Source organism: Palaemon carinicauda, chromosome 19, assembly GCF_036898095.1.
Source record: "Palaemon carinicauda isolate YSFRI2023 chromosome 19, ASM3689809v2, whole genome shotgun sequence".
NCBI classification, from domain to species: Eukaryota; Metazoa; Arthropoda; class Malacostraca; order Decapoda; family Palaemonidae; genus Palaemon; species Palaemon carinicauda.
The window spans coordinates 118,887,656-118,899,570 of record NC_090743.1 but is presented as its reverse complement, the minus strand read 5'-3'; the positions used below and the strand labels follow the sequence as shown (position 1 = coordinate 118,899,570).

The following is an 11,915-nucleotide window of genomic DNA, read 5'->3' as shown; positions in this document are numbered from 1 at the left end:
ATAATGCAAAACAGTTAAACGAACCCTGACATAAGCCTGAAGCCCTACTTAGGCAAAGGAAGAAAACGTCGAGTCTACGTATATGGTTCGGCTAGTTATATAACAAATGTTAAGTCCACCATACATACTGTGTATTGTCCGCGTAAAATTAATATAAGATGCAAATACTTACTAAATCGCCTCCGCCCATGTCTACAAAGCTATTTTCACGAGGTTCCGGGAGGACTAGGATTGGTTTTGTTTTGTTTTGAAGCAGAGTCCTGCATACAGCCTGGGACCAGCGTTCTCATTGGTTGGCGATACATGACGTTTCGTGACGTCATAGTTGTGTCACAATACTGAAGGTCGAAACCAAAGACTGGTCGAAACTATTATATTTTCTTCCGCTATGAAAAAAATGGCCTTTGTGAAATAACATGAATTTATTCCTGTCCGTATATTTAAAATGGAAAATTAGAATTATTTATATAATATACGAATTTTCTCTTACCTGTGCAGAGCACTGCAATCCTTTATCAGATAATTTTAGAGTCGTTAGAAAGATTTTTTATACATTTATCTATTGGTCTTAAATTATCGACAAAAAATCAGTTAATTTTAGATGTCCAATGAACCGTTTGCCTAATAAAAGTAATAACGTTTGGTAAATTATTATCCTTATGCTTCTCGATGTGCCCTTCCCATCCCGTCGTTTTTTTTTTTCTTTCTTTTTTTTTCATTGAAGGTGCCAAGTAACCCTTCTTTCTTATTTCTCACCGCCCCCTTACTTATGGATACTAATAACTAATATATAATATATTTTATTATTCTAAGAGATTAATAATACTTTACAGTATGATACGAACAGTGATCATTCTAGGCAATAGTAATATTTTACTGAATTGCACGAATAATTATCACGGACTGGTCAGACAGTACCACATTTGGTCCTTCTCTCTGGTTACGATTCACTTTTCCTTTGCTTTTACATACACCAAATAGTCTGGCCTATTTTTTTTACATATTCTCCTACGTACTCATATACCCAACAACACTGAAATTACCAAACAATTAGTCTTCTCACAAGGGGTTAACTACTACTTACTTTTACAGGTTTATTTCTCGCCCTCCATCAAACACTAAAGGTCTGTTCAGGCGGTCCTTGGTGTGTGAAAAAATAATTTCTTTCCAGTTAATATATTGCTCTGTATCTTATCAGTTATTTCGCTAGCATTTGTATTCAGGCTTAATAGTTTTCAGGTCACTATTATAACACTTTCTAAAAAGATAAGTCTTCAGGTTTTTCTTGAAAGCTGCCACATTATTGCTATTCTTGACATCGAGTGGAAGGTCGTTAAAGAGGCTCGGTGCAGCATAACTGAACGTTCTTCCTCCTATTGCATGATTCACACTAATTTCGAATAGTCTATGTGGGTCATCGGCATGTCTAACTCTTACAGCGGCGCTGGTAGCTTCAGGGTAGGGGACCAAGCAATCACGAAGATATTTAGGCTTATCACTTGTAAGTGCTTTGTGAGTCAACAAGCAAATTTTAAATTCAATTCTAGCCCTAACAGGTAACCAATGTAGATCGATCAGTGCAGGAGTTATTCTTTCCCGAAATTTAATGCCTTTTATCAGTCTAGCCGCCCGGTTTTGCACATTTTGAAGCTTTCTTAGTAGAGTATTGGGCAATTTGTAGTACAGAGAATTGCAATAATCAAGCCTTGATATTACATGACTCATCACTAAAATTTTTGTACTGCCCTCTGTTAAATATTTTCTAATAAATGCTATGTTTCTCAGGTGATAGTTATACACTTTCACTGTGTTCACAATTTGGTCCTTCATTGACAAATTACAATCTATCAGTACACCCAAATTTTTCACAACAGGCACAATCCCAACATCAGCATCACCAATTTTTATACTTTGAATTAACTGGTAATTCTTCAAAGCCACCTTTTTGCCAAAGAACATACATTCTGTTTTATCATCATTTAATTTGAGCTTTTTCCTCTGCATCCATGTTTTTATTTCAGTCATTATCTCATCAATTTTCTTCTCTGTATCTTGTGTTGTTGAAATTGAGAGGTAAAACTGAGTATCATCTGCATATAGTTTAAAACCCACTTTTTGTTTTTTCAAGATGTGTGATAGCTCGATAGTATATATGTTAAACAAGATAGGGCCCAGGACTCTACCCTGTGGTACACCCTTCATAAGAATTCTCTCATTGGATCGGTTTCCAGAAACTTCTACAATAGTCTTCCTGTTCACTAAGTAACTTCATAAAAATTTCAGTGCTTCCTCAGTCACTCCAATAGACTTTAAGTCGTCAAGTAAGTACTCGTGCACAACAGTGTCAAAAGCAGCACTAAGATCTAACATAATTAAAATTCCACACTTTCCCCCATCAAGAAGACCTATCATATCATTCATTATTGAGCACAAAGTAGTTTCTGTAGAATGATTAGCTCTGTAGGCCAATTGATTTTCCGGGAATACCTCTAACTCATCAATATGCGCCCATAATTGCTCACTTATGACTTTTTCAATAAGCTTTGACATGTAGGATAAATTTGAAATGGGTCTGTATAAATTTAGCTCGTTTACATCACCTTTTCCTTTGTATATTGGTTTGATCAACGCAGTTTTTTTTCACAGCTACGAAAACAGGATTGTGATATACTTAGGTTAATTATGTTCAGGTAAATATTATATACAACTTGCTTGTTTGGAGCTTCACTTATTGAACTGTTTGGGAAAGAGTCGTTTCCACAATATGTATTCTTCATCTCTCTCATAACCTTTAAAAAGTCGCGCATATTTATTTCCTTAAATTTTATTAACTTCTTACCCTCCTTCACTGGCATAACTGACTGTCCTTCCAAGTGATTTTGGGGGAAACCTCTAAAAATTTTATCTTTTCATTGAAGAATATAGCAAATTTCTCTGCACAAACATTGTCAGGCAAGACATGTTTTTTCTTTAATCCCATCAAATCATCAAGGTTTTTGTGAAAGTCCCCATGTTATTAGTTTTTTTTACTTTCGCCGTTGTAGAATTTTCTTTTTGTTTTTTTTTTTTCTAACAGGATGTTATAGTCATTTCTGGCCTTATTATATAAATTTCTGGCTTGTGATGATTTGGCTCTTTTCCATCTACCTTCCATCTTACGTCTATGTCTTTTTGCCTTTAATAGCTCACTATTATACCATCTAACATTTTCGCGTACAACTATTTGTTTGCTCTTTATGGGACACATGGTATCGTACATTTTTCCAAAATGTTCATTATATTTCTTGGTATAACACCCAACACATTCTCTATCTACCATATGTTCACATTGTATGTTCTCACAAGACATTTGCGCTACACTAGCTTCAATAAAATTCTCAGCATCAAAATGTTCCCGTTCCCTATATGTGATCCATTTTTTCAATATTCTGATGCAGTAGCCTATATATTAACATCAAAAGTAAAGTGATGAGTTTACTGTATGTGTTTTTGAGATCTCAAAGTCTGGTTCCACTTCTAACTAGGGTTGTAGCGTAGCAAGTAATAATAATAATAATAATAATAATAATAATAATAATAATAATAATAATAATAATAATAATAATAATAATAATAATAATAATAATATTTAAAAGCATGGTACGAATAGTTATCATTCTAGGCAATAGATGGCACTACATACGTTATTTCGCGAAGTCAATCTTCTTCCTTTATGAAACTTCAAGTCATCAGCTGTTGTAGCGGGACGTTCGGTTTGTCGTAACGACTCTGACAAGTTTTAACGAGTTTTTACCTTTTAAAGTTCACTATGAGGTGGGTGTATTTAGGCATATTTATCGTTTCGTTCGCCCTAACCGATGGAGCATTGTTCAGCTGGCTGTTCAAGAGTGCTAAAAGTGATAATGATCAAAATGAAAGTGCTAAAAAGTCTGGCGATCCCAGCTTAGGGTCCCGTGAAACTTCCCATGATGAAGGTAGGTATTCTCATTTTTAATTATATTCTTATGGAATCTATAACCTTATGATATCCCGAACTGTAGAGTATTCTGGCGTGTTTATCATAATATAGAATACGCCTAGCAATGGTTATTGTCGTACATAATAGTTTAACCTAACCTTGTTGCTGCCTGGAGGTAGGCTACCGGCTGCCTATCTACTGTATAACATTTTGGTTATTTTTTGAACCTTAAAACTACCGTTGACAAAGTGAAATTTTGATACTTTTAAGGTTATTCCATTCAGCGTCTTCAGTTCCCAGTTCCCGGTGTGCACGATCTCGTTAGAATTGGGTCATCTGACCAAACTTTCGCGAATGAAGAGATAATTTATTTATAATTATATCTATAATGATGATTTATCCAAAAGCTTAAATTAGGGTATGTTATGATTCTCTCCCAGAACAATATTCACGTTCTTTGTATCGGACCATATTAAGCATTTTTGCTGCAACTCTCTAATAAAATCTGCAATTCTCATAAGAAACTTGATGTTTTAAAGATTAAATAAATGGTTTGTCTTGGAATTATTTTGAGAAATGAAATATCTATTGAAGGGCAATGAAAAAGTATTAATAGTTTAAAACATAACTTACATATTAAAATGGCCCTGCCTTATGTACAGAATATGAATCCATAGCGAGTTCCCAAAAGTATTTTGTTAAATCGTATAAATTTTGCAATTATTTAATAATTGTCACTAAATCTCTCTTGCAGATGTGGGCACAGATGTTTTGTCGGTAAATGTTCCGTTTGAAGCTAGACTGGCCGATGAAAAGTTTCTGATGGAGGCAGCAGAATACACGTCGTTACAATTGTCAGAACTTGACAAGTGTCACCACAGAGTAAGATTATGGCGTGGTTTATTCCTCAAGGGGACTAGCCGGCTAATGCCGGTTTATAATGATAGGACTTTGACATTCATACCACTTAATAAGGTGACTTAGGACATCTCCAAACTCTATAGGAGTTCTGCTTACGACCCTCAGTTTTTCAACGCCAGGGCGATTTATCCCTTGATAATTATAACTAAGATCTGGGATTACTACCCTATATAGACCTGATATAGTCCTCCAATATGAAGATTTTTTTTTTTTTCTTAAAATATTTTTTTTTTTTTTGCCAGATATGAATTTTTTCATTATGGTAAAAAAAATAAACCCCTAAAAATGTAGTAGGTAATAGGTTGGCCAGGGCACCAGCCACCCATTGAGATACTACCACTAGAGAGTTATGGCATCTTTTGACTGGCTAGACAGTACTACACAAGATCCCTCTCTCTGGTTACGGTTCGTTTTCCCTTGCTTACACATACTGTACACCGAATATTCTGGCACTTTACAGATTCTCCTCTGTCCTCATACACCTGACAACACTGAGATTACCAAACTATTCTTTTTCACCCAAGGGGTTACTGCACTGTAATTGTTGAGTGGCCACTTTCCTTTTGGCAAGGGTAGAAGAGACTTTAACTATGGTAAACAGCTCTTCTAGGAGAAGGACACTCCAAAATCAAACCATTGTTCTCTAGTCTTAGGTAGTGCCATAGCCTCTGTACCATGGTCTTCCACTTTCTTGGGTTAGAGTTCTCTTGTTTGAGGGTACACTGGGGCATACTATTCTATCTAATTTCTCTTCCTCTTGTTTTGTTAAAATCTATATACAGTAGTTTATATAGGAGATATTTATTTTAATGATGTTATTCTTCTTAAAATATTTTGTTTTTAACTTTTTCCTTTCCTCACTGGGTTATTTTCCCTGTTGGAACCCCTGGGCTTATAGTATTGTGCTTTTCCAATTAGGGTTGCAGCTTAGCATGTAATAATAATATTAATAATGTCAATAATAATAATAATAATAATAATAATAATAATAATGGGAAAAAAATGAAACCAAAATTTGGAAAAAAGGGCTTAATTTCATTGTTTTATAATGTATTTCCAAGTAACATACCAATTTTCAATGCTATATCTTTAAAACTAAGGGAGACTGTTGAATTTGATAGTTAATAAGTAGAGTTTTGAGATATGGGCGTTCAAAGTTTTTCTTTGTATTTCTACAGACAATATTAATAAATCCTGATTATTATGAATTTTATGTCCCTTTTTGGATATTGATAAACAAATAGTTATTTATCATATTTTACTCATAAATGAAGATCCTTTAGCTCAATATCTTGCTTCTTTTGGCTCGTGTCCTACAAGGCTGTCGTTTCTCCATCCACACAATCTCTCTCTCTCTCTCTCTCTCTCTCTCTCTCTCTCTCTCTCTCTCTCTCTCTCTCTGTGCACTACCGATATTACCCTCTTCTGAACTCTTAATAGAGTATATTTTCTTCTTCCTTATGTTAGCAAGATGTTGAAATTCTTTTCCTCTCTGAAATGATAAAATTCAGTAGAAATACTACATTTTCTTGTGGGGAACAATGTTTATTGGTTTATAGAGTTACTTTTACTAATTAGCCTGTAACTATGAGAGTAAGGGGAATTTTGACAAAACATTTCGTATACGCATTCTCCGTTGCCATGCGAAGCTCAGTGAATTTTTTTTCAGGAATGTGTGTTTTTTTTTCTATACCCCCATCTATTGGCATTCCGGCTGAGCTCCTTAAAGATTTAAAGGATGGTTATAAATTTCAATAAGAAATCCTGGCTAAGTATTCATAAATGGTTTCACCAAAATTTGTACTTGAGTGTGAAGTGATTAAAGCCTTTTACAATCTCGATTTGTTCCGTAACTGGAATACAAACCTACGCTATTTATTTAAGGGTATTACTTTCGGTGAAGCAGAGATGTCGACCCATTAAAATATACCGAGGGTTAAGTACCCATACTGCCAGTTAGCGGGGGTAGGGGGGATAGCTTCTGCAGCCATGCGCACCTGCCCTGGACTCGATGGCCGGCCCTGCGGAACCTTCATGTCGACCGTGGAAACAGATCGCCACACTCTTTGTCACGCCTGTAGTGGTCAATGGTGTGATAGTGGTAATCAGTGTATTGAGTGTCTGGAGTGGTCTGCCTCCCAGTGGGAGAGGTTTTGGCGATGACGGGAGAAGTAGTCTAAGTGGGATATTTCTCCTTCGAAGGGGATAAAACCCAAGGCGCTTCCCATAGCGAAGCGGACCCACCTCTCCCCCCGGGTGAGGCCTTGTCTATATCTTCTGTTTTGCAGGTATGGTCATCCTTGGGGCTTCCTGGTCCGCCCTCAGGGAATCCTTACTGCAGCTCATTCTCTGGGGTGCAAGTGTGCAGCTGTCGTCGTCGACTTCAGAGGTGGACCCTCTTGAGCTCGTCGATGTTGTGGTGTCAGAAGTGTTTTCAAGGGCTTCTGCCGACACGCTTGCCCCTCTAGACAATCCAGCTGTTGCTGCCGACTTAGTTTACTCCGTTCCTGATCATCCTTCGAGGGGGAAACTTAGTCCTACGTCTGTCTCTTCTGCGAGTGTTTCTCCACCTCGGGAGTTCTCTCTTAGAGACTCCTCTTCGAAGGACTGCTGCTGCTCATGGTCAGCTTACTGATCCAACGGCCCCTAGAGGGCGTCTCCATCGCAGAGCTCGCCCTCAGCTATGCCTTACAGGCCATCCTTCATTATCGGTGATAAGGCCCCTCTTCGTCTCGTCAGCCTCGTCATCGCAGCCGTTCCCCGCAGAGGAGTCTCCGCTTCTGTCCTCTCCTGGCCCTCGACCTTTGCCCATTCCTGGACCTTCTTCCGACGACGCTGCTACTAGTCCTCGGACTTCGGTCCTGGACTCTTCTGTAGATCGTTCGCGATCTCCATCAGTGGATATTCGCCCTTCCAAAGGGAACATCCCTGTTCCTGTTCTTCCTACTAACAGACTGGCCATCACCGTTCCGGCTCTACCAACAAGCTTCTCCCATCTCCTCGTGTCTAACAGATGAGGTATTTTGAGATTTTGGACGAACCTCGTCCAGCTCTTCCTCTCCATCACTCCTTGGAAGAGTTCACCAAGAGAGTCCCTCTAGAGAGAGACTTCAACTGACAGGTCTCTTTCTAGGCAACTGAGATCCTTAACCAGGAGAAGGTCACGAAGTACGCCATGTAGGCTACTTCGTGGCTTGATGTCTGATTAGGGACCTTGAGAATCCTAGTACGGACTGAGGATTTCTCCAAGGAACGTACTGTACCAAGAAAGCAATAGACTTAACTGCTCTCAGGCACTCGCACAATCGAGTTTCTCGCCCACTAAGTTTCGAACTTGTGGGCGAATACCATCCTGAAACGTCGGGACATGGTTCTGAGAGATTCAACTAACAAGTCCCAAATGCTGCGATCGCTAGGCTCTAGTATTCCTCTCTAGAGGTAGCCCATCTATTCGAGCCAGCCTAAGGACGTGGAACATGCTGCTGAGAGATGGAGGAAGTCCCATCAGGATTCCCTCCTCCATAGGGCTTTGACATTCAAGGCCTATAAACCACCAGCTCCTCAGCAAACCCGTCCAGCCAAGACCACGAAGAACAAGACAGCAGCGAAGATCATGGTGTCTAAGAAGCCCTTTCTGCCAAGGAAGGGAAAGGCATTAAGTCCTTCAGGGAAGGAAAATATCCCAGAGGAAACGGCCAAGGCTGCAAACGCTAGGATAGGCACTCCCCCTGCTTGTCCACCAGTAGGGGGATGCCTACAAGGTTGCTCGGACAAGTGGAAGCAACTCGGAGCTGAACCCTGGACAATCTCTGGGATTTGTCTAGGGTATTGTGTCCCGTTCATAACATCTCTCCCTCCCCTGACCAGGAATCCAGTGTCAATAGACTCCTTTGCGATGGGATCAGCAAAGGGGCTGGCCCTTTGGGCAGAAGTCCAAACCCTGTTGAAGAAGGGCACTCTCCAGGAGGTCCTCGATGGGTCCCCAAGATTCTTCAGTCGACTCTTTCTTGTGAAAAGGGCGTCTGGAGGCTGGAGACCAGTCATCGACCTCTCAGCTTTCAACAAGTTTGTCAAACAAACTCCGTTCAGCGTAGAGACAGCAGCCACAGTCAGACTAGCGGCAAGACCACAGGACTTAATGTGCACACTGGACCTAAAGGACGCGTACTTCCAGATCACAATCCATCCGTCTTCAAGAAAGTACTTAAGGTTCACCCTAGACAACAGGAAATACCAGTTCAAGGTGCTGTGCTTCAGTCTTTCCACAGCACCTCAAGTCTTCACCAGTGCTTTTGCCCAAATGTCATCTTGGGCACACAAGATTGGCATCGATCTCGTTCGTTATCTGGATGACTGGCTAATCCTAGCAGACTCTGTCAACCCTTCTTCAACGTCGAGACAAACTTGTGAAGGGTTTGCCAAGATCTGGGGATCATGGTAAACCTCGAAGTCCTCCCTGCTTCCTATGCAGAGACTGATATACCTAGGCATGATCATAGACACCAATCTCCACAAAGCCTTCCCATCAGACGACTGGATAACAAGGCTGAGAAAGGTCTTAAGACCCTTTCTCAAACAAGAAGAATTTCCAGCCCAGGCGTGGTTACGTCTCCTTGGTCACCTTTCATCGCTGGCCCGTCTAGTTTCCAATGGTTGCCTCAGGATGAGATCTCTTCAGTGGCAACTCAAGTCCAAGTGGAATCAGGCTCTCGATTTCCCAGACATTTGGATCCCCATGGGATCAGCGGGATAGACGGACCTCGAATGGTGGGTGGCAGACGAGAACCTACCAAAGGGAGTGGATCTTCTCATCCTCCCCCTAGATTTGATGCTGTTTTCAGATGCTTCAAAAAAAGGGTGGGGGACCAACGTGCTGCACCACACAACCTCAGGCGTCAGGTCAGATTCAGAAGAGTACCTCCATATAAAACTCCCAGCAGGCCAGTCAGTGGTGGTGATGAGCGACAACACCACAGTAGTGGCTTACCTCAACAAGCAAGGAGGTACTTTTTTGCAGCCCCTATCCCATCTAGCAGTAGAGATACTGAGATAGGTTGAGATTTACTCAATGCCACTATCGGCACGCTTCATTCCGGGCAAGAGGAATGTCCTCGCCGACAACCTGTACAGAGCATCTCAGATGGTGAGTACCGTGTGATCTTTGGATCATCTAGTAGCCAACAAAGTCCTGACTTTGTGGGGTTCTTCGACAGTGGACCTCCTCGCAACGGCCCTGAACTTCAGGCTCCCATTTTACTGCTCCCCAGTCCCAGACCCCAAGGTTCTCTGGCAAGATGCATTCCAACAATGGTGGGACAACATCGACTTTTAAATATTAAACTTAGCCGGTGAATATATAATAGCTGAAGTCTCCGACGGCTCGACAGATTCCAAAAACTCGCGAGCGATCGCCGTGAAGGTTGCGGGTGTGACCACCAGCGCCGACTATCGGCCAGATACCGCATATACTTGTCAACATCTCCAGTTCTTCTCTGTCGGTCTTGTCGACAAGTTGGTTCCACTCGCTTTATGACCTCGAGTTTTCTACCGAATTGGTGAAGTACTTGGTTTTGGTTTTATTGCTTTCGCCCTGTTGGATTATTCAATACTATCTTCAAAAGAAATGCTTTTGAAAGGAGAGGAAAAGTGTTGTGCCCTTGCTTTTTTTTTAATCTCTGGTTTTTCCATAGAGAAAAGATGGCCGACCCTTCCCTCTTCCCTCAGTGTACGGAAGTGTGTTTAAGGCTTTTGGTAATTATTTTATCACTTTATAAATTATTGTTGATATTTATAGATTTTCCTCTATATATTTTTTATCTCACCCGCCTTTATTAGGCCTCTTCGATTAGCTTTCCATTTATACTAAACATCAAGATAAATTTTATGTTTTGTTTATATGCAGCCTTTACCTATTCCTTGTAGGCGGTCCTAACTTGGAAAACGAAGTTAAACAACGTTGAGCCCATTCAACTTTTATTTTTGTCAAGTTTAAATCAATTGCTCTGTAAGAGTTATGAGATTAATATTTTTTAGAAAATATTTTATGAAATATATTCTTTGAATAGTCTTCGTGCTGTTTTTTCAAAGATGAACTAACGTTTGGTTTTTTTATACGACGCAGTTTGCGCTCTATCGTTACGATAGAGAAAGAGAGAATCACGGTTTCACTTTGCAGAAAGAGTAAATCGATTTTGACGTTTTGTTCATTCTTCTTTCAAACTGGAGTGTTTTAGATACAGGTACTAATTTAAAGGAACTTGTTAATTTTCAATTTCTTAGTCCTTTCAGTTTTTTCCTTTGGTCAAATAACCTGTTATTGACGAGAAGGGTGAGTGGGCCATTCTCTTGTGTGTGACAAGAGAGAGAGAGAGAGACGGAGAGAGAGAGAGAGAAAGAGAGAACGATCCGATCTTTATTCTCGTCCCAAGTCTCTGTACAAGGAGTTTGGGAGCGAGTAACGTTGTTCTCGATTCAGTTTTTTACTCTCGTCCCAAGTCTCTGTATGGAGAGAGAGGATAAAACGTTTTAGTTTTTATTCTCGTCCCAAGGCACTGTACGGTGAGAGATTGAAAACGTAGTCCTTAGTGAACTAGTGTTTAGTCTCCTCCCCAGTCACTGATCTTTTTAACTTTATATATTTCCATTTTATTCGATATATATGTATATGTTTATTGATTTTTGCATGTGTTTCATTTTGTACTAATGTGCTTACATTATACGACTCATTTCGCAATTCTAACCTTTTGATGTAAGGGAGAATTGCGTGCTTCAGGTAGAAATCAGTTTTATTCATGTCTAATGTGAAATTATTGAAAAATACGATATCAGTGAAGTAAGTGCAAAAAAAAAAACATGTTCTGTGTTACGGAGGGTTCGTTTGTTCGTGCTTGTCACTTGCCTAGTCCGAGACCTCTTTCAGGCTCCCCTGCACCAGGGAGAAGGAATGTCGTAGGACCTAAGGGAGTGAGGAGTGTAAACCAACGAACAGACGTTCCCTCAAAGGTATCAAATGTTGCTCGGCAAGCACGTCCTTGCC

General features: G+C 40.0%; 2 protein-coding genes across 2 annotated transcripts in view; one reads left to right on the top strand and one right to left on the bottom strand.

Moving 5' to 3' along the window:
• Positions 1-300, bottom strand: part of LOC137658792 (pre-mRNA-splicing factor CWC25 homolog) — a 585,361-nt gene extending 585,061 nt beyond the window's left edge. The window contains exon 1 of the mRNA XM_068393831.1: positions 173-300. Within this exon, the coding sequence (XP_068249932.1) occupies positions 173-190 (18 nt within the window). The 5' untranslated portion in view covers positions 191-300. The remainder of the gene's footprint in view (positions 1-172) is intronic.
• Positions 301-3,713: 3,413 nt separating this feature from the next.
• Positions 3,714-11,915, top strand: part of LOC137658780 (protein brambleberry-like) — a 33,426-nt gene continuing 25,224 nt past the window's right edge. Inside the window, exons 1-2 of the mRNA XM_068393806.1 lie at positions 3,714-3,974; positions 4,713-4,840. Of these exons, the coding sequence (XP_068249907.1) occupies positions 3,809-3,974; positions 4,713-4,840 (294 nt within the window). The 5' untranslated portion in view covers positions 3,714-3,808. The remainder of the gene's footprint in view (positions 3,975-4,712; positions 4,841-11,915) is intronic.